The sequence below is a fragment of the Sphaerodactylus townsendi genome, linkage group LG10 (assembly GCF_021028975.2).
Source record: "Sphaerodactylus townsendi isolate TG3544 linkage group LG10, MPM_Stown_v2.3, whole genome shotgun sequence".
In the NCBI taxonomy this organism is placed as follows: Eukaryota; Metazoa; Chordata; class Lepidosauria; order Squamata; family Sphaerodactylidae; genus Sphaerodactylus; species Sphaerodactylus townsendi.
Genome location: NC_059434.1, coordinates 6,108,929 through 6,135,674, shown reverse-complemented (window position 1 = coordinate 6,135,674; position 26,746 = coordinate 6,108,929). Strand labels below are relative to the sequence as shown.

The 26,746-nt window shown below is 40.7% G+C and overlaps 1 protein-coding gene across 2 annotated transcripts in view; it reads left to right on the top strand.

The window, feature by feature from the left end:
* Positions 1–26,746, top strand: part of TAPT1 (transmembrane anterior posterior transformation 1) — an 82,416-nt gene that overhangs the window by 18,248 nt on the left and 37,422 nt on the right. For both annotated transcript variants that reach the window (XM_048509388.1, XM_048509389.1), the window contains exons 2-3: positions 6,079–6,209; positions 21,612–21,730. In XM_048509388.1, the coding sequence (XP_048365345.1) occupies positions 6,079–6,209; positions 21,612–21,730 (250 nt within the window). The remainder of the gene's footprint in view (positions 1–6,078; positions 6,210–21,611; positions 21,731–26,746) is intronic.

The window sequence follows — 26,746 nt, the reverse complement described above, 5'->3', positions numbered from 1 at the left end:
CACTGGTCCATTGATCGCTCATAGATTGTCAGTTGATGGATTATTACTTGACACAGTTGATGGTTTATTACTTGCCAGATATTCCGTAGAGTCTTTGCACTGGCCTATTTTGTTCGTAAAAGCTGCAGTTTATGTCCATGCCTTCTCCTTGATTCCGCTTGTTTGTAATTTGTGCTCTGGGAGATTTCCCAAATACAAAAAACGAACTTTGCAAAGTGTGCCTAAGGCTTTTACTTAATCTGTAGATGTTGCATTGGCAGGAAGTTATTTTATTTGAAAGGTAGCCGGTTTGGCCACTATAATATCATTAAGTCAGCAAGAGATTTTGCAGTAGCGATGGATCAAATTTTTGCTTACAGTCTCTGTTGCGGTTCATTTTCTGAATAATGGGTGTGTGTAAAAGCTCCTGGCTGACAGATTCACTATTTCATATTAAGGAGGGGATTTTTTAGCTGCTAGAATAGTACAGGTCTCTTAAACTTGCTTTTGGAGTTTGTGAACAAGAAGTTACTTTGGTGCAGCAGCAATCTCTTGTCTGTATGCAACACACTCAGGTCCCTGTTTCCCAGCTGCGGGTTTTGTCTAGTAAGGAAGTTTAATAATTTAATTCTGGGATGGGTTGAGCTAACAGCTGTCTGTACACTGTTTCAGCACAGACTTTTCTTGAAAAAGCTGAAGAATGGCTAATTAGATTTGAGCTTGACATGTTTTCCTCGCCAAAGAAAAATCATGACTTATATTTTTAGTAAACATAAGTGTGTGCTTTGATGCAGTTTTTTTAATTTCCTTTTTTTTTACTGGTTTGGAAAGGAAGGGTTCTTAATTTGTCCAGCACATTTCTATCCCGCTGTTACTCCAAGACAGTGTAGCTATCATTTTTGGCCCTCCCCCATGGGATCCTGGGAAAGAAAAGTTTACATGCTGTAGCATTACTGAACTTTCTTGAAGCATCGTAACTGCACTTCCTTGAAACTTCATAACCTGGGTCATAGTTGGCTCTAGCCTATTGTTTCAGATGTGACTGATTGTAAGATGCAGACCCAAGTCTTTGGTGGGAGGTTGGAAATCTATGAGAGAAAGAGAGAGTGCGCAGGCAGGGCTTAGGTTTCCTGAGGTCTATCACCAGGGTTCATCTGGAAAACAAACAGATTACGCCAAAGGCAATTTGTTGACCTAGGAAGCCATCAAAAGGCAAAGTTGGGAAAGAGTGGAAGCATGCATAGGCAAGTGATGGAGGTTGTGTCAGAGGAGTTGCCATGATGGAAAAGACGATATACTGGACTTATGCAAAAGACAGCTGGTCTGGAAGTGTGGGTTGGGTATCCAGAGAGGATAATAGTCCTGGGATTATTTACACACAGCAAGGATTGGTTGCCTGCCTTGGGACCAATTACTTCCCTTGGCAGGACTCTGCAAAGTGGGCATGTTGCTGTACTGAAGCTCCCGCTAGACTGATTATTGAAGCCAAGGTGAAACCATGAGACCCCGCAGCTCTTTGCCAAAGGCCCGATCCCTGGTTCCTGGCCAAGTATCCTGGATAACAAGACGCATTGAGGGCTGTCGTCAGATTCTCTTGGGAAAATGGCAGGCCTTTTTGGTTTTCCAAATTCCTCAGTTGAAAATTGGAAGTCCTCAGTCTGTGAAGAATAATTCAGGGGTGTGGCATGACATGACTTTATTATTAACAGTCAGAGACCACCACATACAAAACCATCCTTTAAAAGTCCAACTAAAACTAAATTTGCCAATTCATATAAAAAAGGCAATTTAGATGATGATAATAATAATAATAATAATAATATAATAATAATAATAAAAATAAAAATAAAAAAATTCAATTTGGTATACCGCCCCATCCCCAGAGGGCTCTAGGCAGTGTACAGCATCAACATAAAATACAATAACAAGATGGGCGAGTAAATAACAACCAATAAATAATACCTAACATGAAAAACTCAGCCCCATAAACTCTAAAATATTTGTTTGTTTGTTTGAATATAACATTTAAACCACATTTATTCCTAATCATATAACTCCATTCAAGTGTTTTTTTTCCTAAGACATCTAATTAACATTTAAAAATTTTGTTTGGTAAATATAAGTCTTAAGAAAAATGCTAAGTCAAACCACACTCTTATTTGTGTCTGTTTAAAGTGCCTTCAAATTGCAGCCGACTTAGGGCGGCCCCAGCAAGGGGTTCTCAAGGCCAGCGAAAAGCAGAGGTGGTTTGCCATTGTCTTCCTCTGCAGAGTTCTCCTCAGAGGACTCCCTTCCAAGTACTGACCCTACATAGCTTCCGAGATCTGAGGAGATCAGGCTACATCATGCCTGATGTAATAATATAATACTAAATATATACCAGATAAGTTTTTACCTCAAAACTCAAACTGACCTTTATCAGGCATCAGAGAAAAAAAATGTATAGTATGCACCAGATAGGGTTTAACAGAATGATACAACTGGTAAAAAGGAAAAAAAAATCAGGAATATACAGACATCATTAATACAAGGAGGAAAGCCCAGAAAATTAGTTCAGGGTATTAACCAGGAAATTTGCCACCATTTCCAGAATCTTAGGGTCCTGATTATTCAGGAGATAGTTCAGTTTGGAATTTGTAGAGAACGGACCTGCCAAAGTTGGAGCCTTCAGGAAAAAACCAGGTTTACATTCTGTAAATTTTGGGCAAGCGAACAGATTACGCTCTAACGACTCTACAGAAGTTGGGCAATGTGCGCAGGCATGCCTCTGGTGTAAAGATGTCATAAATCTCTCTAGGGATCGAACAAGAATAAATGTGTTGGTTTTTGCTCTGATGATCACCCATCTCAGCTTGGGGTCAAACAGTACATTTAGGTAATCAACTGTCCCACATTTCCCAGGTATGATAACAAAGTAAAGGGGAGAACAGAGAGTCCTAGCTTTACCAATAATGCGATAGAGGATCTCACTGGAGGAGAGCATATGGAGCTGGTCCCAAGTAAAACCCAGGGAGAGAATTCTGGATTCGATGAGGGCTCACCAGGCAGACAGCTGAAGTTCAGGAAGGGCACGATAGAGAAGGCTGGAAGTCATGGAAGAAATATAGTTGGACCCAGAATTTGAGGGTGAGCCACCAGGCCCTTGTTTCCAGGAGATGTTGTCCTGCCTCTAGGCAAAGAACTGCGTATGGTACACAGTGAGGGACCCCAAAACACTTGTATAGAAAACTGGATTGGATTAGCTCCAGAGAGATGTGCCAGGCATCAATCCATAGGGGAACCCCAAAAAGGAGTTGTTGAGATACCTTGGCATTAAACACCCTAAGGGCTGAAGTTTTTACCTTTAAAAAAACCCATGTTTCCCAATACACCATATAAAAAGATCGTCAACTGACTTGCCTGCTACTTTTGACAACGCAGGCGTTAAATTTAGCCACAGACTTTGATATATTAGGATTTTCATCCTCCAGCAGCTTTTCCAAACATTTTCCTTCTGGATAATATTGAAATGTATTAAGTAAGGGAACTAGCAGCTTTGTCCTTACATCTTTTAGATGAGGGCAGGTAAAAGAATGTGTCCGGTGGTGTCTATTTCTGCCGACTCACAAGAGCAAATTCTGTCTGAGAGTGCTATTCTCTTATATCCGTGGTGGTGAACCTTTGGCACTCCAGATGTTATGGACTACAATTCCCATCAGCCCCTGCCAGCATGGCCAATTGGCCATGCTGGCAGGGGCTGATGGGAATTGTAGTCCATAACATCTGGAGTGCCAAGGGTTCGCCACCACTATCTTATATCTGTCTTCCAATACAGCTGAATGCAGATCTGCCGCGCTGGCTAAAGTGAAAGCTCTTCTAAGCGGCTGGCTGTCTAAATTCTGTAAATAAGGGGATGGGGACAAGACATATTGTTGAGGTCGGAAACCTCCAGGGGTGCGTTCCCTATTGGAAAAACTTGACTCTGAACGATTCCTTGTTGGCGGAAGTTCTTAGCAAGCGCTTTGCTGGATGAGACTACAAATTCCGCACATGGCTGCCATCTCCCCGTCCACCTTTTTGGTACAGTGAAGCTGTCCTTTCTTATTACACATCCCGTTAATCATAGAACACTTAGTCAAGTACAGCAATTTTAGCTCAGGTCAATTTAGCTTGAGTCCTGTTGCCAGTTATAGACTTAGTGCCACTTACTGTGAAGTTGAGCTTGTCGAGTTGTGACTTGGCAGTTTTGCTGTGGCTTACCTTATTTCATAGTTCAACTTCCTCCTTTGTTTTGCAGGCAGAGGCTCTTAAATATGTATCTAGGGTGTAAATCTAACCGCTGGTTAATCTAAGTTTGCATGCCCTATTGTGCGTTAAGTGGGCAGTTTATGTAGATAAACTCTTGGGGAATTTCAGAAGCTTCTGTATAACTTTCTGTCAGTCTTTTAACACTGAAAACTACCTTGGCTCTGAAGCCAAAGGTTGCTCTGGGCCCCAATCTATTGACCTTTGAGGTCATCTTCACAGTTTTTTGGGTAACCAGCTTGTGTAGTTGGAGCTCAGCTTTGTGCATTTATAGGAGACAATAAGCAAAATCCTCTGGCTTGTTGGTTGTCACCTCTTAGGTTGCATACACACTTAGTTGCTTGAGTTATCTGAATGTTATTTTGAATGGCAGAGGTCTCATATCTTTTCAAGATAAGAAGTCTCAAAAGCTGTCAAAGAATCTCCATTATCACCCTCCTCCCCCTTTTTTGGGGAGAATTTTAAAAATGGGGTTAGTCGGACGCCTCTATTATTACTTTTACTGCTATTGTTATCGCTGTTTTAAAGATTTTATAATTCGTCTATTTATATTTTTTGTTGTACACCGCCCAGAGCCCTCCGGGGACGGGGCGGTATAGAAGCTGTAAGAATAAATAAATAAATAAATAATAAATTATAATGTCTAATTGGAAAGTAAGAGAAAATATTCAAGAAGTTTCTGTATCTAGCTAGACCTTGCCTAGGTCAGTTATTTTCAGAAAGCACTGGTTGCTGCCTTTTTGCTCCTAGAGATCTTGAGAATGTGGGGGCTTCTCCCTCAAACAGTAGATTATCTGTGACAACTACACATTGGTTGTGTAAAAAATATCAATTAACTGGTAGTTGGATGATTTTACAAGTTAGATTGCCGAGTCCCTGAATCTGGGATATGCGAAGGGGAAACAGGGTGAAGAAATACAAAGATCTGCTGCTACAATTGCCCAGGAATTGAGCAAGGGGGTGGGAAGGTTAAAAGTGGCTTGTAGTAAGAGTTAACTGAGCATTAATGGTGGGGGGAGAGGAGGGATTTAGAGAGAGAATGAAGCGATGGGGTGATGTTTGGAAAACCAGAAATGTGACTAGGCCGGGGATGGAGGCAGTGGTGGGATTCAGCAGGTTCGCACCGCTTCGGCAGAACCGGTTGTTAAAACGGTGCTTGTAAACAACCAGTTGTTAAATTATTTGAATTCCCACTCCTGGGACTGTTGTTAAATTATTTTAATCCCACCACTGGATGGAGAGTATACATTCCTTGAATTAATATTGCTGTATCAGAAAATGAATTATGGAACATGAGTGCTAGTGTATTATTCTAGCATCATGCATACACTTTGGCCGGAAGTAGCATTTTACAGACATCAAGAAGCATTCCTTCTCTCCCCTATTTGTTTTTAAAATAAGTTTAAGAGTATGGGCCAGGAAGTCACCAATTATTCATAAATATAATATTGGGCTTATTTTTGAAACACTGAGGAAGAAGACATACATCCTTATCTGGAAGTCTGTGTGCCATTCCATTGTATATGTGAGGGTTTGGAGGAATGTTGATTTCCTCTTCCCTGCATATGCTGAGAGGAGCAGGAGAAGGTGAGTGCTTTGTCAGTGGAATGAAGCCACCTGTTAGAGCTCAATGATTCAGAATAGCCTGCAGGATGTGTTTATTTCTGTGAGACCCAAATAAAACTATGATCACTTGGAAATCTGTAATAGTCATGTATCTTGGGGAAGGGTGAAAAATATTTTTGGAAATTTGGAGAATCTGCTTGGAAAACGTTGAATGGTTTTATTCAGTTTTACCTTTCTCTTCTCTTGCAGATCTCTCGCTATTCAGGTTCATCAACGCAGAGCTAACCAGGGGTTACTTCCTTGAACATAATGAAGCAAAGTACACAGAACGAAGAGAGAGGGTATACACGTGCTTGCGAATACCTAGAGAACTGGAAAAGGTAAACTTAGCAATCTTTTTAGTTTAATATGTGCAGGCTTTGGTTTTATATAAAAGTGGCAACTGCAAAATAAGCATTTTAGAATTAACAAGTTTTCCAGGGAAAGAGTAGTTGATATAGTTCAGTCTGATTTTTATTCTGCTTCTTTTTATATTCATAAATAAAGGCATATAAACAGTCACCATACAGGAACAAAATGGATTGTTGTTCTGCTGTCAGTCATGAAGGAACAGTTTATAGCATTCACTTGTTTTACAACTTTAGTAGATGTAAAGGCTGGGTTCCAAAGAAATGATGTTTTATCAAGGAGAACATCATGTGCAGCCAGGGCATAATTTGTTATTTTTTCTGTAATGTCTCTACCGCCAAAGAGATTAGCAGAGGTCTGATTTAAATGTGGTTTGGCTCTAGCAGTGGTAGATGCTGCAGAAAAGATAGCAAATGATGCCAGCCGTAGTGCTAAGCGCACCGCGGTCACTGAGAAACAGGGCTGTAAATTGAAAAATTCCTTGGAAATTTCTTGAAAAATAATTTTCTTTTGTGGAAGAAATTTAAGTAATTTTTAAGAACTATTTAATGTAGAGCTATGTGCAATTTTTTTAAAAATGGAGAGAGAAGTGATATTTTGTGAAATTTTTGTTCGGGTAAAGCTGAACTCGTGTTAAGAGCCCTCCGGGGATGTGGCGGTATAAAAGCCTAATTAATAAATAATAAATAAATAAATAAGATTGGTGCTCCCAATATTCAAGAATACTTGATTTGAGCAGTTTCACACATGGTACAAGTCAAACCCATGTTTGTTGAATTTTCACAAGACAATGAGTTGCAGTCAATCCTGGTTCCTCAAGAAATGTGACTTTGGCCCCTTCCACACATGCAGAATAATGCACTTTCAATCCACTTTCACAATTGTTTGCATGTGGATTTTGCTAGTCCGCACAGTAAAATCCCACTGCAAAGTGCATTGAAAGTGGATTGAAAGTGCATTATTCTGCATGTGTGTGGTACATGTGTCTGTTACATTAGCTGTTATGGGTGCCATGATTGCTTTCATATTGCAGTTTTTCTCTGGAATATTGAATTTGTTATGAAAGCTCACCTCTGAAAACTACATTCTTTTTGTACTTTTTGCTGCTTAAATAGTGCAAGAAAAAGATATGAGGTGAAAAAGATACTTATCTAGAATGAAAGAATAGGTGTATCAGTAGAATGAGTGATTAATTTCTTTAAAACTTATTTTTACAGGCAGCTAACAATTTAAAACATGCCTGATAAAATCACATTTTTAAAATAATCTGTGATTTTTAACTAGAACCAATCTTTTAATCAAACTAAACTTATCACTTCATGATACAATTTCAAATTAGGAAGTGCTAAACCTCCTCTTTCAACCTTTTCAGTCATCAATTTAATTTTTATCCTGGGAGATTTTTTCCCCCAAAACAAATTTATTGATCATCGTTTGCCATTTTTTAAACGATCTTTCTTGTTTTGCTATTGGGATGCATTGAAACAAAAATAATTTTTGGAAGTATAGTCATTTTGATTGCTGCAATCTTTCCTAGCAGAGAAAGATTAAGTTTTTCCATTTTTCTAATAATCCATATTTCTATTTCTATTTGTCTTAATTATTTTTGTATAAAGCTAAATTAGATGAAGATAAATATATTCCCAAATATTTTACCTTTATAGCAATTTGCCAACCCATTTCGTCTGCGATTTGTTTTTTAGTTTTATTATCCATATTTTTTACTAGAAACCATGATTTATCTTTATTAAGTTCTAAACCTGATGCACTTCCAAAATTAATTAATAAATTTTTAAGATGTGAAAGGGAGTCAGATGGATTTTGAAGTATTATGACCACGTCATCAGCATATGGTCTAACCTTATAATCTTCCTCTTTAATTTTAATTCCTCTAATATAATTATTATTTCTTATGAAGTTTAACAATACTTCTAAAGAAAGAATAAACAAAAGCGGAGAAAGGGGGCAGCCTTGCCTGGTGCCCCTATTTATATAGATCTTGTTCTCCATTTATTAATAATTTAGCTTGTATTTTATATATTTGATTAACCCAACCAAGAAATCTTTCTCCCAAATCTCTCCTACAGATGATTTCCAAAGTAAAGTTCCATTTCAACAGATCAAATGCAACACTAATTGTTTATCTGGTTTCTGTCCCATCAATTCCAATATATTTACTATCATTTTTAAATTATTTTTAATCTATTGGGAAGGAATCCAACTTGATCAAAGTGGATTATATTTACCAATTTTTTAAAAAATCTGTTTATTAAAATAGAAACAAAAATGTTATAATCAGTATTCAATAGAGAAATGGGTCTATAATTTTCTATTGCTGTTTTATTTTTTCCCTCTTTAGGGATTAAAAATATATTAGTTTGAGTCCGAGATCTCTATTTCCTTAAATAAATTAAAGGGTCTACCAAATCCTTTTTGAAAACCTTATAAAAAAATTGTATAGCCATCCAGACTTGGACTTCTATTAATTTTTAACATTTCGATTGCTTCTAAAATTTTTATAAAATCACATTTTAAAGCTATTAAAAACTGCCCTTCCAAAAACACATATCATTAAAAGATTTGAAATTGCACGTTTTCTTTGTATGACAGAGCAGAAGGTTGTAAACACTGTATCTTGTAAACATTGGATTAGGTTGTAAGCAGTTGGACCCCTCCTCCATGGGGGCACGGGGGTCAGAGTCTGGCAGAAGAACAAGACACTGCTCCTTACAAAATGGATGCCTCTCAGAGAGTTTTGGGATCTTTCTTGTGTGTCAAACTTGGGCAAGAAGGCGGTTGGCTATTGAACTTTTCTCGGGGCCCTAAAGTGTGCCTGGCTGGATAATTGGGGCTAGCTAATCCCCATTGTGTCACCCTAAAATGATTTAATCAACACTCTGAGCGGATTATTACTTACTTTATCTTCACCCATCCCAGCCATAAATCAGTAATTAAGAGAATAGTCCAGGCATTCTCTTAGGTCCTGACAACTCATCAGGCCTCTTCTATCATTACTGGAACCCTAGAAAAGCAATCAGTTCTTCGTCTCTGGCGTTTGTGGCAGCTTACCTTATACTACTTGAGGACCCATTTTGGGATATAAATATGTATCCTTTGGCCATTTAAAGTTGGTGTGTGGGTGTGTGTTTGGATCCATGTGCTCACCCCAGTTGCATGTGGGCTCTCCCTTTTGCACCTGGAAACTCTGGTCATCTTCCTCTTCAGCACTGCTTTCGCTGGATGTCCTTCAAGGCTGGTAACTATCAACCATCCCTATCCAGCTTCCTCCCTTTTTTGTCAGACCCTGGGTCCGAAAATAATAGAAACTGTAGATTTGCTCTAAGGTCTTTATTTCGAGGCAAAAGGTAAACATCAGCAAAGACGATTCTGAAGATCCCATGCAAAACACTTGCCTATATCCCCCAAAGCACCCTGCCTCCCTGTAGCCAAATGGTTCACTCTGTCCCTAGAACCGTGGTGGCGAGCCTTTGGCACTCCAGATGTTATGGACTACAGTTCTTATCATCCCCTGCCAGGATGGCCAATTGGCCATGCTGGCAGGGGCTGATGATATTGTAGTCCATAACATCTGGAGTGCCAAAGGCTCGCCACCACTGCCCTAGAACAAAGCATAAGAGAGCTGGGAACATTGATAAGTAGCCTCTCTTCCTGGCTTCCAGGACACAGACAGCGGGAGCCTGATAACTGGACACCTGCAGAGAAGAAGGCCTCACAGTTCCCTTTCAAATGTCCTCCACCCCCACTTTGCTCCTAGTCAGCTCTTGTAGGCTTTGTGTGCATATACTCATTACTTAAAATATATTCCATATTTTCATTATTTTATTATTAATAAAACTCAGATGTTAATTGTACTGTTCATTTTAAAGTTCTCACCTGGTTGCTACTGGTATACGTAGGTCATCAATCCCAGTCATTTACTTAGGCTCATTCCGCACACGCAGAATAATGCACTTTCAAGCTGCTTTCAGGGCTCTTTGAAGCTGTGCGGAATGGCAAAAACAGTTGTGAAAGCAGCTTGAAAGTGCTTTATTTTGCGTGTGCGGAATGAGCCTTACTTATTTTCCTTTAATGGCATTTAGATTGTACACAATAGACGAAGGTCTGAATAAAATCAAGTTACGTTAGAGTTGTACACAAAGGGCAAAGAACAAGACAATTACATTATATTTCACAATTTACTTTCTGACTTTGATGATTTCTGTAAGAAATTTAGCCACTGTGACTAGTTTCTGGGATATGATCATTCAGTAAAATTTGGACAATGCCATCCTTATTCATCAAGTCTTTAGAGTAGATTAGGGGAAGGATGAAATTATCAATCCCAGTTACACCCACTTGATCTGTCTCCAGCTGTTATCCCCCAATTTAAGTGGAGATTGCCTGCTTAGGATAACAAAATGAGAAGCCACAGATTATTTTGAGGGAGTTGGGGATGACCACATCCCAGGCCAGCTAAAATATTAGAGGTGAAAAGGAACATATGTCTTTATAGTATTAGCATTATAATGAAGCAGTAATTGAACAGTGATTAATCGCTTGACTCTTGCCATATGCTGGTAAAGCATAAAAGTTCTTCAGGAAAAAAATGAAGAATTGGTCAGCATTTTAGAGTCAACCTAAAAACCTTAAGTGGAGAAACAAGTACTACTTTCTCCGCTTTTATTTCTTACTGTGTTTCTCCGAAAATAAGACAGTGTCTTACATTAAGTTTTGCTCCCAACGATGCGCTATGTCTTATTTTCAGGGGATGTCTTATTTTTCCGCTCCATAGCTGCATGCTCTGGTGTTCTGTTCGACGGGCATGCTTCCAAACAAAAACTTTGCTACGTCTTACTTTCGGGGGATGCTTAATATTTAGCACTTCGGCAAAACCTTTACTACGTCTTATTCTCAGGGGATGTCTTATTTTCGGGGAAACAGGGTCGTTTCTTTCTAAGCTCCTTTTAGATGTAGGATATTAAATCATGATCTATAGGAGCTGCTAATTTTAGTTTAAGTTATGTGCTAAAAATGACTCTCATATAAATATTTTAACTAATGCTAGAAGTACGCCAGTAAAATTGGGTTGGCAGATTTAATTGGTATATGTGAATGACCTACATAGCTCTTTTTTGATGGCTGCTAATCTCAAATTGAGGAAAGCATTAATTAAAAGCACCATCCTCAAAGTAGCTCTCTTCCAACTCTGCAATGGAGGAGCTACTTAATTTAGAGGAAACACCTTTAGAAGAAGTCGTCAAACTTGAGCCAAAAGGATAGATAGGGTATAAATATTTCAGTAATTGAACAAATAAACTTTACATGCTGGAGTAGTGGGGTGCAGGGGTAGGATCTATCGCGTAGTGTCCCAGAGTTTGTCATGTGAGATTCTGCTGATTTTATTTTCTGTTAAGTTAAATTATGATGTCTTGTTATTCATAGTTGGTGTTTCGGGGGGGGGGGGGTTGTTTGATTGTTTGGTTGCTTTAAGTATGGATTACAAGTCACTTGTAACTTCTTAGATGCTGTTACCGGTTTGGATTGTACACAAATGTTACTGTGTTTATTAAGATTATTTTAAGGATCCTACTTAAGATATTAAATATTTATAGTACTGGGTGAAAATTTTTCCATACCTTTATCGTTTCTTCCTTCTTTAACTCAATTTACCCTTCTACTTGTATTCTTTGGTTTCCTGCTAGTATTGCGGGAAGGGATTACTTGATGGTATTTCAGTTGAGGTTGTTCTGGTTCTACCTCGTGTTTTAAATTTGTAACCTGAAGTGTTTGTGAACAGTCTGCATCTTGCTCCATTTTATTTTGCTGCTGTTATAACATCACTGTACTTGAAACAGCAAGGGCCAAGATCTGAAGGGCTTTGATGTTCGCTACTCGCTGGGACTTGGCCCGGCAAATGTTAACCTTTGCTCTAGAAGACATTGTTGGTTATATCTGCATTAGCTAGAACTTCAGGTTGATGAACTGTCTTTGCTTAACCAGTAACAAAATGCAAACAACCTGTCATGGATTTGTAAGAGTAAGCATATGCAAGCATCATTGAAATCTAGATTCTGAGGAATGCAGTGGAGCAGCTGGATTTAAGTCTAGTAACACCCTAGAGACCAACAAGGTATTTTGGGATGTAAGCTTTCGAGAGTCAAAAGTTCCCTTAGCCATCATGCAGTGTGTCTAGAAAGAATATCTGTAGACATCAGCATGTTCTCTTTCTCCAGGATGGAACATTGAGTATGCACCCTTAGGAAATTTATGCTGCCCAATCCTATGGGTGTTTACTTCAGAGTAATTTCTACTATGTTCTGAGAGACTTACAAGTGGAGGCACCATGAACAGCATCTTTAGGGTGCCAGCAATGAGCACATTTTGATCATAATCATAACTTTGATTTTCTTCTCTTCAAATGGATGGTTTTTGCAAGGGCTTGGAAATAACTCAGAGGAAAGTCAGTGGAAGAGGAGGACGAAATACTTTTTTTTTAAAAGGATGGTAACAGTTGTAGCAAACATTTGTCAGGCAAATCTGGATGGTCATAGCAAAACAGTTGGCATAATCTCCTAGAACAGGGGTCTGCAACCTGCGGCTCTCCAGATGTTCATGGACTACAAATTCCACCAGCCCCTACCAGCATCGCCAATTGGCCATGCTGGCAGGGGCTGATGGGAATTGTAGTCCATGAACATCTGGAGAGCCGCAGGTAGCAGACCCCTGTCCTAAAAAGAATACCATGCGTTTTCCTTTTTTATGTAAATTCACTGGTAATTCAAGAAGTATGGCTGTCTTCGGAAGAATAATGCCAAGAAATTCGCTGGAAAGATAATGGCCACAATACAGATGCCCTCAGTGTGTTTGTGGGTGTGCCAGGGAGGGGCAGAGGGGAGGTGGAAATACTCGCTAGGATTTGAAAGCTTGAAATAGTGTTTTGTTTCTATTTCTTAATTTAAAAAATTCTAATTAGAAAAGCATTTAGTGTGTCTGATGGGAAGCCAAACTCCTTTCAGAACTGTTATTGACCCCTGAATATAAAAGAATTTCAAGAGGAAATGGTAGAATATATAGCTTTCTTATTTTTGTTTAAGGAAAGCAGAAAGCCACAACATTGCAAGTCATTCTGGATTTGTGGGGCAGTTACCCAGTTCAAGAATTTACAGGTGTGCCCTGTATTGAAGGAAAGACGGTCATTGCTGAGGCTGAACTGATGCAGGCATAACTAGTTAGCTCCACACGCTCCCAGCAAAGAAGAAAAAGAATGTTAATATAGTTATGACAGCAACTCCCAAAGACTCCTTATCATCACTGTCACCATCTGCAGTGTCATTCCTGATGACACTCCCATAGTTCCATGTACGGGAGACACCCATCAGGAAGCAGCAATGCTGGGGACCTCCTAGCAGCATCATTCCACTCCATTCACACACAAGGGCACAACCTGAAAGATGTTGCAGTGTGTAGGCCAAATACCATAGCTCAGCAAGTTAGGTGGGAGGTAGCTTGAGCCTGGAGCCCAGGGAGAAGGTATGCAAGGAGATCTCAGCATTATCTGCAGAACTTTCGGCTAAAGAACATCAGAAAGGAAGCCTTTTGCAGCCTTTATGGAAACACAATGAAGAATTGACTTTTTAGTGGAAGTCTGTCTCAGAGAACTCGGGTGGAGCTGTCATAGTGAATGGCCGGCTCTGGCACCCTTTATTGTTCATTGAGCAGATTGCGTCAGTCACATGGGCTCAGACATGGTTCATCTATATATATAAAAAGCTAACAGTGACTTTGTTAGTCACGCCCTAACGCTGAAACGGCTGGACGGATCACCCCCAAATTTTCACATGACATTCCTCCCTGTTCTGGGCAGGTAATCGGACCTTCAAATCGCCGAAAGTCCATACCTGAGCCAGGTAAAATGTCTTTTTCCTGGCGCACCAGGCCATGAAGCTGGCTGTGTTTAACTGTCACCCTTAGAATGTCCGTGCAGCATGTCTGTCTGTGGCCTGAGGGCTTGGGATGAGGGCTTAGGATGTTCGCGCAGATGGGCAGAGATGAGCAGTGAAAACAGTAAATAGGTAATCCTGTTAGGTAATACTAGTGGAAGTGAAACACATACACACTTTGCCATGTGAGACATCAGGTGGGATCCCCCTCTCACACGCAGGTAACTTTCACTCTCTGTGCCTCACCCACTGCTACCACACAACACACATCCAGCTCATCCTCACACACCTCACTGTGCCCTCCCTCACATCCAACCACCATTTACCCACTTCCTCACCCATATTTGCCACAGCTCTCTTTTACTAAAAGCGAGCTGGAGTTTGCCTTTTTCTTCTAAGAAAATCCACAGGGTGGGGGCGAACCAACACTACTGGCTACGCTTCTTTTGCACGTGGCCCTTTAAGAACCCAGAGAGCTGGCCTTGATCTGAGCGCCTCACCACCCTGCCTCTGCTGCCTGACTGGGATAGCCTCCTTGCCCCAGTTCTGCCTTACCCAAGCCAGGACTGTGCGTGTCAACCAGCCTCATGGACAGCGGGATTCGCACTCTGGACAGTTCCGTTGTGGAATGGAAAGGGTTATCTTATACTAAAAAAACAGGACACCGCCATATAAGGATGTGAATTGAAAAGGGAAAGAGGGATTCCATTTGACCACCCCAAAAGGCTATGCTGCGGATCATTGGACCTGCATGGACATCTGTGTGGGTTGCGGACAGTGATGAGAAGGGCAATTGCCACAGCAACGTGTGGCCGGGCCCCGCTAGTAGGGTATAAATGCTTTAAAGGATAACACCAGCACCTTGAGTAAAGCTCAGAAGCAAACTGGAAGACTGTGCAGCTGATGTTGGAATAACGTCTGGAGGCTACATATGATCACAACACTTCAGTTGCTTTCTGCTGTGACTGAAGCTTCCCAGCTGTTGAGCCCATGGAACAATGTTGCAGGACTGAGTTAATTTGAAAGCAAAGAGAACTTTTCAAATGATGTGAATGAAAAACACTTCATTTATGCCATAAAGCACCTGTTCAGATGCTCAGAAAGCATACCTGAATCCAGAAATATGCCTAGACTTTGTACCTGATGAGACAAGATAGCACAGTGGCTCTCAACCTGCCTAATGCCTCAACCTTTAATACAGTTCCTCATATTGTGGTGTCCCCCAACCCTAACATTTATCCATCTTACAGATGGAGAACACTGATGCAGAGAGTCCTTGGCGACCTCTGTGAAAGGATCGTTCGACTCCCAGGTTGAGAACCACTGGATAGCAGAAACCTTGCCTATCCTGTATAGGTTTATCTCCTCTAGAATTCCAGTGCTAGCCACTGTGATCACCTTTTTAAATTTTTTAAAAACCAGGATTCAGATCTGTTTACCTCTTCTGCTTGACCATCACTTCCATCACTGGCTCAGGATAGAGGAAGCATGTTCTGGATGCTTTGTCGGTGAAATACAGAGCTGGATGCCATGAGCATGCCGATGACGTCCAGTCCTTCCAGCTCCGAGCAATCTCACTCATTGACTTTGTAAAGATGTTAAGCAACTGCAGGGATCCTTGTGGCACTCCAAAAACCAATTTGTTTCATGTGTTTAAGTGATCTGGTGGTGGTGGCCCCAGTAAGTCTCTCCATTGTGTTGAACAACAAATCCACAAACTGTTGTGGTGCTGTCCTGCTATTCCAACCAGGCATTCTAACTCATACTAAAGAAACTGGTGTGATCCATCATATCAGAAGCCTCTGTGCGATCAAACAGAATCAACATGGAGATGGTATCCTAAGCTTTTGAGGATGTAGAGCGTTTATCTAGTGCCAATATTAATTATCTAAAGCCCAGCCTTGAAATCGCGTTGGAAAAGTTTGCGAAGGCTGTTAGTTTTTATACAACCCACCTGCTTGACCATCTCCCCGTCCTTCCCCCAAAGGCAGGTTGAAGAGACCAGAGCTATTTATTACTGCTTATAAGTACCAGCATCCTGACCTGTGCTATTTATTACTTCTAATAAGTATTAGTGTCCTGACCTGATCTTATCAGATCTCAGGAGCTAAGCAGGGTGGGTGAGTACTTGGATGGTGAGTACTTGGATGGGAGACCTTCAAGGAATACCAAGGTCATAACACGAAGACAGGCAATGACAAACCGCCTCTGAACATCTCTTGCCTTGAAAAGCCTGCAGGGTTGCCACTTGACAGCACTTTACCCACACACAGTCCTGCGGTTCGGTCCAAACTGGGACAGCAAATCCCACCTCCATTCGGCCAGCTAAAAATCCAAGGAATTTTTCTCGTGGCTCGTTGCTCAAATAAAAACGAAAGAGGGGGAGAAGAAGGCTACTGCTGGCAGATGCCTTGGGAGAAGTTCAGTCTGCCATGTGCTGTGTTTTAAAGATGGTTAAGTTCTTTAAACACCAGTTGGGTTAGACTGTGCCTAGAGCAAACGAGTTTCATTTGCAAAAAAAACCCCACATTGGACAAAGAAGGAAAGATGGCTTTTTCTTGTAAACTATAAAGGCTAGTCTTTGTGTCTTTCTCAGCAAAATAAGTGTTTGTGTGTTTCTGGGCCAGGCAGAGAGCAAATGCACTAGAGACCAATTTTAGATAACACACTAGTTACAAATCTATAAATGTCACACTGGGTAGTATTTCCTTATGGGTGGAAGTCATGGAACTCTCACTTTGACAAATGTATCACCTTGGGTAACAGAAAGCTATCATCCATCATTTCTTGGACCCTAGTTTACACTGGGCCAATAGAAAAATTCAAAATAGGCACCATAGCATAGGCTTATCAAGGCTAGCTGTGTTTACATCTCTGCCTTGCAAGGGCCCTGTGCTGTAAGAATAAGATTCTGAACTGCACTAATCCTACATTTACAAATGCTGTTTATTTGTATTACAAGTGATTTTTCATTTATCACTGTCAGTACATGCTGATTTTAAGTGTTCCATTAATATCCTAGTGTCACACTTCTGCCAGACTTTGGCCTCTTCCATGTAATTTAATCTTTGAGCCCACAGTTTGAATATGTCGCCAAGTCTGCTAGTGGTTTGCTGGAAGCTGCAATGTGATACAGGCTGAGAGAACACTTTGAAAATAGGAACAATATTAAAGAGAGACTGAATAGTTTTTCACAGGTATCACTTAATCTCCAACAAAGGGACCTGGTTTTAATCAAGTTATTTTAGTTTGAAATTCATGTTTCCTAAAGAAGCATGCATGTTTACTGGTTGTTATAACAGTTAAAATATATTGAGCACAGTTAAGCCAGTATTAAACATTTTCAACATAGTGTTTCTTTATGAAACAAAAAGTCAATGCTGTTTAGTTAACATTTATAAACGAGATTTCTCCTGAAATCTTGTTCCTGTATGGGAGAGGTGAGGTGGGAAATTGCACTATGTGCAGAGGTCCTTGGGTGACCGTGGAATTGTCTGGTCTTGATTGCTAAGGACATTAAAACAATTGCAAAATCCCAGTCGATAATCCCTGGCAGGAAGAGTTAGCAAGAAGCAGCACATCAAAGAGACCTGTTGGTGGAATGGTGGATTAAGGGCAACACTGTGTGGGTTACTACTGGGTTACTACTAGCATGCCAGAGGTTATTACTGGTATGTCAAGATTACCACTAGCATGCCAATAGGTAATAGATGGATTATCTGTGGCAGGAAGGGTTAGCTGGAGACAGCAGGTCTCACTTGCAGGTGAACAGAGGGTTGGGGAGAGCAAACTGTTAATAAATGTTATTAAAACTCTCTTAGTAGTTGTAGTAGGTCTATATTCCTTTAGCTCAAAAAGTTACCATAGATGCAAACTCTGTTGCATGTTTTTTCTACTCCAAAAGAGGGCAATACGTACGTGCGCCTATTGAGGCCTTTGATGCAAAGGTATTTCAACAGAACTTATACAAAATAGTTTCAGTGGAACCTCGGTTGGTAATCCATCTGAAAAGAATCGATGAAAACTGAAACCGATGAAAACCGAGGCAAACTGTTCCATAGGAATCAATGTAAATCCAATTAATCCATTCTAGGCACTCCAAAAAACATACCAAAAACACATTTTTGGGTGAATAAACATAGTGTTTAATGCTGAAAACAGTAACAAACAATAACACTAGGACCAGCTTCAGAGCCAGTGGTCCAATGTCGCACCAGGAAGCTGTCCAACAAGGTCTGTTTCTGACGCCTCTTTAAGATTTGTCTGAAATGGGGCAAGACATTGTCATTAAACAAGTTGAACAGTGGGCACGCGGCTGCGCAACATCTTTGTTTGGGTGATTTTTCTCCACAAACCCCTGCACCTTACTGCAAATCGATGAAAACCAAGACAAATTTTGCACTGAAAAAATCGATGAAAACCGAAACCGATGAAAACCAAAGGCAATGAAAACTGAGGTTCCACTGTATTTAGATAAATGATGTCACTGACTCTGTTGACTACCCACTCTAAGTTTATCTCTGTCAAATTGCTGGGGTACAATCCTGTTTTGCAGGAACCAGACTAAGAATGGAGTTTGCGCAACACTCACTGGAATATAGGGCGTAGCTTTATATGTTTAATCTGAGACTGAAATCCCCTTTTTCCAGTATCAAGCTTCTGTGTGGGTCTTTTTTAGCTTTTGAGGGAAGATACTTGTAAAAGTGTCTGGGTGAAGTTAGTGGACAGCAAGTTTGAGTGTCTTGATCTTTTCCTTACTATGATCCATAATATGGACTATTATGAACTATTGAGAGAGATCAAAACGAGGCAAACTTAGTAGAGCTAGCACGGAGATTCGAGCTTGCCATGTATGCTCCACCCTAGCCCTTGGGTCTTTTCCCCCACAAGGCTTCCACCATATTTAAAATATCTTATTGTTCTTAACAAGACAGCCAGTATGATATAGTGGTTAGGAGAGGCAAATTGAGTGGCATGAATCCGAGCCTGAAAGGGCGGTATAAATTCAATCCCAGGCCGTGGTTTACCTGTCTGCAAAGCCAGGGTGTTTTAAGAACAGTGACATAGCTCTAGATTTTTTATGGGGTGGGTTTGGGGGCATGGCCATGCCTCCCCAAGCTCTACCCCCACCTCAGTGGTCTGAGGCAGGGGACGGCAGTCTCCCCTGCCCCCCTCCCCGGCTGGGAGCTCAGCTGTCAGCCATCAGTCCCTTCTTCCCTCCCCTCTGGGGAGAAGAGACTGCAGTCCCCGACCTAGAAGAGTTGCTTTTATAAACACTGAGGGGTGTGGCTTGGGAGGTGTGGCCATGCCCCCAGGGGTGGGTGGGGCCGTGGCCACACCTCCCAAGCCCTGCCCCCCAGCCTCAGTGCCTATAAAACAACTCTCTGAGGCCAGAGACTGCAGTCTCTTCTCCCCGGAGGAGAGGGAAGACGGGACTGCCGTCTGGGAGCCCAGCCAGTGGGGTGGGTGGGAGGGGGCGGAGCTTTGGACATGTAATGGGGGGGTTGAACCCATAAACAACCCCTTACTTATGTCCTTGCTTCAGAATGCCACGTATGAGCCATATTTTCCTGATGGTCAGGAAAAAGACTGGCCTGCAGACTTTCTCTTTCCGCTCTGTTCTCCCCTCAGGCAATATCTTGAGTTTGAACACTTTGCAGTTCTGAACAAGAATTTGTTCTGATGTCTTGATCGTGTGGTTTAATTAATTTTGTTTTGTTTCTTCCCTTTAAACAAGGATTCTTTGGACACAAAATGCAGTTTTTCAAACCATCTGATTTGAATGTCACAATTCAACCAGGAAGTCTTCAGTCTTGTCATAGGATGCCAAAGGGTGGGGGTGGGGGGGTGGGGGTAGAGCAAATGAGGCATGGGTTTGCACGGCCTCTTCTCATGCTGAACAATTATGGCTTCCCCATGATATCGTAATGAGCCATTTGCTGTGGTGTTTTGTTTTTTAATGTTATAGCGGTTTCAGTTTATTTGCCTTTTAATTAAAAAAACATGATGAAGGTGGAGAACAGGATAATCAATACAATAATAAAACCAGTAAAACAAATAGGAAAGAAACTCAAGTTATAGTTTCAAATGAAGATTTCAGACCAGTATGGCAACCTGTAACTGGTCCCAATCCCAAAAGGGGAGGGGTGGTATAAATATCCAATAAAGTAAACAAAAATTTAAAAATAAATTTAGAAGCTGAAAGCTAATAGGAGCAAAAAAAAAAATTCTAGGATTTCTTATGTGGAACATTGTAGATCATTCCCTATGCTTGGGGTTTTAACAATTTTCCTATTTTCCAGCAGGATGTCTTCGCAGTAAATTATAGTGATATTTATTTAAAATGCCCTTTCCTCATTTTTCTCCTAAAAAGGACTCATGGAGAATCGATGTTGTTATTTCCGTCTAGCCATGGTAAAAAGCGGCATGCTGCTCCATTCTTTACTAGTTGAAATTTGGAATAATATTTCAAGGGCAGTTTCACAGAGAGCATATTACATTAGGCTAAATGTGAAGTCAAATTTCTCTCACTCAGCAAGGGGCAGAGGTGAAAATAGACAAACTGCACTTCTGGTCAGCCATGTCTCAGTCTAGAAATCTGGGCCTGGATCCAGAAGCACTGGCCGGAAGACCTTATCTAAACCTGGTATTTGTACACCAAACAGAATTAACATAACCTGTCAGGAAACTCCGTTTATGAAGAAGTGAAAGCTATGACAGTCCATTTCAAAACTTAAGGCAACTTTCCAGAGTGGATGCCCATGGATGTTGAAAAATTTGGGAGCATCCCATAAGTGTTCACTGAGGGGAGCCTTCCGACATGCATGCTCTCACACGCACACACACAATGTGGGAGCTGAGCCAGGGCCCTAGAATCAAGAGGAGAACATGGCCTATGGCGGGGCGGAGCGAAGGGGAACTGCGCCCAGGGCCCCTGCCCGTCCCCAGAACGCCCTTGCCACGCCCCTGCACCGGTGCGTGCCTGGGGCGTCACAGGGCCCCGCCCCACCCCATTGGCGCTATGGAAAGCCTCTCAGAAATCTCAGACTCCTTCCGCACATGCAGAATAGTGCACTTTCAAACTGCTTTCAATGCTCTTTGAAGCTGTGCAGCATAGCAAAATCCACTTGCAAGCAGCTGTGAAAGTGGTTTGAAAACGCATTATTCTGCGTGTGCGGAAGGGGCCTCAGTGACTTCTGCCAAAGTTCTTAACCCTGAGCAACTGGAAGTACTGTTAGATCCCTGAATTCAGATTGAGGTTGATCTAAATAATTCGGATATTATTGTGTTCTTTAACTTCAGTGAATGGTTTTAAACAGCTAGTTTACAAGTGTAATGTATAATATATCATTGCATCGTCCAGGAAGCGACGTTAAAGGCGGCACTGTTCTCAATTTCTCTTTTTTTTGTTTTGTTCCCTTTTTTCCTGTTTAGTTGATGATTTTTGGAATCTTCTTGTGTCTGGATGCTTTCCTCTATGTGTTCACACTCCTACCATTAAGAGTCTTTCTGGCAATGTTCCGGTTCATCACGTTGCCTTGCTGTGGCTTACGGTAAGTTCACTTTGTAATAACTGAGCTGATACAGTTTATAGAATAACAGATAAATTTGCCTATTTAACCATGTTGCTCTTCAAGCATGATTTTGTGTGAGGGTGCAAACAGTTTCAAGGTTGAAGACAGCAAGAGAAAGTCCTGAAACTTGGCTTTAGTTTCTGAGCCCTCATGTTCTTTGGCATGGCACGTAACATAAAACTATGGTTAGAGAAGTAATTGAACTTTGGATTCCACAAGGAGGGCCAAGGACTTGTTGGAAACATGATGTACTTGAATTCACATTGTTACACGATGGCATCGAAATGAAATCAAATTATCAATTTATACCTGAAATGTTACCTAGACACATTGCTGTTTACTGGTGACACAGGTGCAAAGATTTTCTTGTGTCTCTGGTCTGGAAAACACTAACGGGTAAAAACGTGCTGTTTAGCATCTGTTTGGAATGCCGATGTATATACAGTAGTTCACAAATTACTTGGATTCAAGTTTTTGGGAATAACCATTTACAGTCTCTTAGTATCTTGTTTTTGTAGACCGAGCTGTTTACAAGCGGGAGGTAACTTTGGAACATGCCTTTTCAGAGCAAAAAGTGTACCAGCACTCATAGTTTATCAACTTCCCCCTTGTTTTTTAATCACGTAAGATAGTGAGAGGTGGAAAACTATTGAGCAGGAGACTAGTGAGCAGTCTCTCTCCTTGTTTCTTTTTGTTATTCAATGTGAAGTTCTTAGGTTAGTATTTCAGCCTAGTTGAGGTTTTCAATAATCTCTTTTAGTGTCTGTGATGATCTGGAAAACTAACAGCTGCCTGCATACCTTTTTGTTTATAATGGGGATTTTGAACATACTTAGGAGATCCTAGTCTAAAACTCACAGAACGATCTTGTACAAGACAGCTTTCTCCAGATTCCTGAAGCAGCAGCTTGCTACAGTGCAAATTTTATTTCTCCCTGCTCATCCAAATTTTTGTTGGGAGCAGGAGTATGATAAAATTTCTTTCCCACTATGTGGGCAGGAATTTACCAATGTGTTTCATGCAAAAGATTTGCAGAGTCTCGTTGCCGCTGCAGAGGAAAGATCAAATTACAGATGAGTTTTAAAAATGATCTCTCATTATCCTGGTTGTAGAAACAGAAATGATCTAAATATTGTGCTGCAGACACCCAGAAACTGTGTTTGCAAGTCACTGGTTGTACAGGAGTGAAATTAAATTTACTACTGAGGTCAACAGATAAAAGATTTTAATATACTCCAAGGTATGTAAAGATCATGGGTACAATCCAGGTGTATTAAACTTGTAAATTTTCTCATTTACATTAATTGGATTGTCAGGTTTTTAAAAATGTCGATTTAGAGTGCCATCCAAAGCAAAGTCAAGGGGCATAGAAGGGTGTAACTCTGCTGAAGATTGCACTGTGCGTTTTGAACTCCTTGATCTGGAATGAATTTTTGGCTTTTCTCTTGACTCGTGCTTTTAAACAGTTCTTTTCTTGAGTGTCGTGTTATAATAATGCATTATAAATTGCATACTCCTGTCTATAGCAATAAGCGGCTGCCTTTAGACTTGTCAGTTCGTCATGTTTTTAAGAGGAAAAAATGCTAAAGGAAGATGTATTCATCTCAACAAAATGCCACTCTTGAGAAGTGCTGAGATAGCCGCCTCTTGGCAGCAGATGGTTGCTTATCTGCCTCTTCCTGTTCTGTGTGGGTATTCCTCCCTTTGCCTTGTTTGAGCTGTATGAAAGGTCTTCCTATAGCTGCCGCATCATCTTCCATTCTATGTAGGACTAAAAGTGCTCCTCCCTTCTGGTTTTTTCCCCCGCGAGCTCAACAGAGAGACCGTCTCCTCTACCTCCATCCTTTGTTTTGCCCTTCATTTATTCTATTCTAAATCATTCAAAATAGGGATGATATTCCCTCAAATCTTATTCCTTTGAAAGCATTAAAATCCTTTTCCTTTCCACACTAATTCACAGCGCCTTGAATGGTGCGGAACACAAGCAAGGGCTCAGCACAGAGTTTTATTTCAGTGTGTCGTCTCTCAGGCTAGGACCCCTTCCCCCCCTCCCCCCAAAAAAGAGGATTAGGGAGACTTATTCATATTCAGGATTGTTTCCTTTCCTTTTCTCTTTTTATGAATTTGGCTTGTGGAGGAAGGGGGAGCTGGTTAATTTCAATTTGGGGAAAAGCAATAGCAAGTCACCCCATAAACAAAGACGTGTTGTGATGTCACCCCATGGGTTCTGTGCTTATACCTTTGCCTGCCTACCTAATTTGAATTTGGCCAGAAAGAGACATCTGGGTCATTTTAGCTAGCTCTCTATGTATTCGAACTATTTTTGAGAAAGTGGCTTATCTCTCGATACTGAAATCGTGGCACAAAGACTTACAAGTGTCTTCGGTGACCTAAACATTTGAAGGCACTACCAATACCGAGCTGCAGTGTTATCAGGTATGCTGATTCAGCACATCTGACTTCCTCACACCCTGGTGTGGTGGCAGTCCAGCCAAGTCGACCTAGCAGGCTAGAGTCTGGCAAGGCTTAGAAATGAATATGTTGAAGTGCTGACTTCCAGGGCCTGGTTAAATGGCTCAGGTGCCACAAGTCAAGTCAGAGGTCCCCCGACGCAGCTCACAATTGCACATTCATAGGCGGGCTCACTGTAGAAAGCCCCCCTGCTGGCTCTGAGCAAATTGAAGCATTGCAGGTGGGGGAGGAGGATCCTCCTTTGGGGCTTGGGGCCCATTGGGATAGGTGAAACACTTTCTATTGTGTGACTGAGTTAGGTTGGACAACAGCCAACTCAACTTGTGTCACTTCAAATTCTTTAGCCCTGTTGAGGCACCCTCGGGAAAAGCTACAGTCCAGAGGAAACTGTCAAGTGTCCTTGTCAGATTCATTTAGTTATTACACGTGCCCTGTGCCGTGACCTGGGGGCAGTTTACATCTGTTTCATTTAAAACATATTTATCCCTGTCCCAGAAGATATGGCACATTAACTTTTATCATAAACTGGGCATTACAGCCACAGATGGTAGCTAGCACCCCCCCCCCAGAACCCCCTTTTTTTACTTCTAATGAAGAAAAGGTAGTCCTTATTTTTCTTTGTGTTAAAATTGTCGTCTTTTAAGTACTTTTGAATGCAGGTTATGTTAACTTTGCTGTGATCCCAAAGACATAAATTAATTTGTGTAATCCTTTATCTGGAGCAGTTCTGCATCCTTTACATCTAGTGCATGTATACTGTTGTCTGCAGCAGTATATTGTATGTGTTTATAAATGATTCTAAATTATAAATGATAAATTGTCCTTGTTGGAGACCACAAGGCTTTGATACTTCCAGCAGATAACATGATCATCTGTTCAGCGCATTCCACAGAGGAAGAGTAGTAAGAGGCTTTTAACAAAGTCAGCCTTCTTGAATTTCCGTACAGTCTGCTGTGGTTCCCTTTTTCCCGTGTCTCATAGTGCAACTTTTGACAAAAGAAATTGTGAGGTTCTGCTGGACTAGGATCTAATTTTTTTTTGCTGAGGGTATAGTTTCAGGACTTAACGACCCAAAAGTTCTTGATTAGGCAAATACGATTCATTCTTTTCATCACAAAGGGAGAAAAGTACACTTTTTCCTGCGACCACTGGATGTTCTACATGAGGAATAAACCAGAAAACGTTCAGAAACACTTTCCCTCTTTTTTCCATGATGGTCAACGTACGTAGAGTAGCAACATTACAACCTTCTTTCTCTCTCTTTCTCTTTTATTTCTTGTAAATCAGACTGAAGGGGAGAGCACTTTCAATTCCTTTATAGAATGGAATGTGATGCCACATGGGACTTCTCCATGGTGAGTAAATCCTGATTTATCTTTTATCCTATCTGCTAAAATGGCATCTCCACATAAACTCACAGATTGTTCTATTAAAAAACAACAACGGAAGAATCAAATTATTGACAGATATACTTGTATTTATAAATGGCTCCAGAATCTACTACTCAAAGACATTTTGGAAGAAATCAAATATCCATTATGATACAGCTGCCCCCCCCCCCCCAAAAAAAAAAATAGAGATAAATAGTTACCAGAGCATGTCTCATATTAAGTTTAAGGACTTAATATCATCCAGATTTCCAAATCAACCATGTAATGTTTCCTCTTTTTCTGGACATTTTTATTTTGAAAGCTTCTCGAAAGTTATGCCTGGCTTGTAGATAGCTGGATCTCAATGATTAAGTTAAAAACCAAACCAAACCAGGAACATAGGTTTGAAATTTGTGAAAAGTTTGAAGTTGTTTTCTGCAATGTTGGGCAAAATTTGAAATGTACGCAATCTTTATTTTCTTGTCAACACTAAACATTTTAATATATCTTTTATAACTTTGTGTATATAATTAACTTTATGCTTAATAAAGGTTTGCTGTACTAAATAATTAACTCTTTGTGCGCCGTTATTAAATTTAAAAGTATAAATACCTTTGTTTTCTATAAGCAGTTTTCCAAATAGGCCCAGTATTAAAGAGGGGGGAGAGGTGTAAACTTTTGCACCCTCTGTGCTCCCTTTCCACGCTTGTCTTGGGTTTTATTATCGGACAGACAAAAATAATAAGAGTTGAAAATTTAACGCCTACGTTTTGTAATAAACAAGCGCAGTTCCTCATAAACATGGCCTTCATTAATGGAGTTATTTATTTAAAGAGATTTTTACCCTGCTTTTCTACACTCATGGCCACCAGGGTGCCCAACAAATGAAAACGTACAAATTACAATTTCGTCCTAAAAGCCATAAAAACGAACTCACAATGGCGACATTAAAACAAGTTAAAACCAGAGCTTTAAATAAATGAATAGGGAAAAAAATTAAAGCATTGAGGAGGAACGCCAAGCGAAACCAAAGGGTCTTCATCCACTGGTGGACGGCAGCAAACGGAAGGTGGGCAGGCAGATCTCCCTGGGGAGAGAGTTCTTCCACAGGTCACAGCATATTTATTAGGAATAAAATTGGTGCCATTAAGCT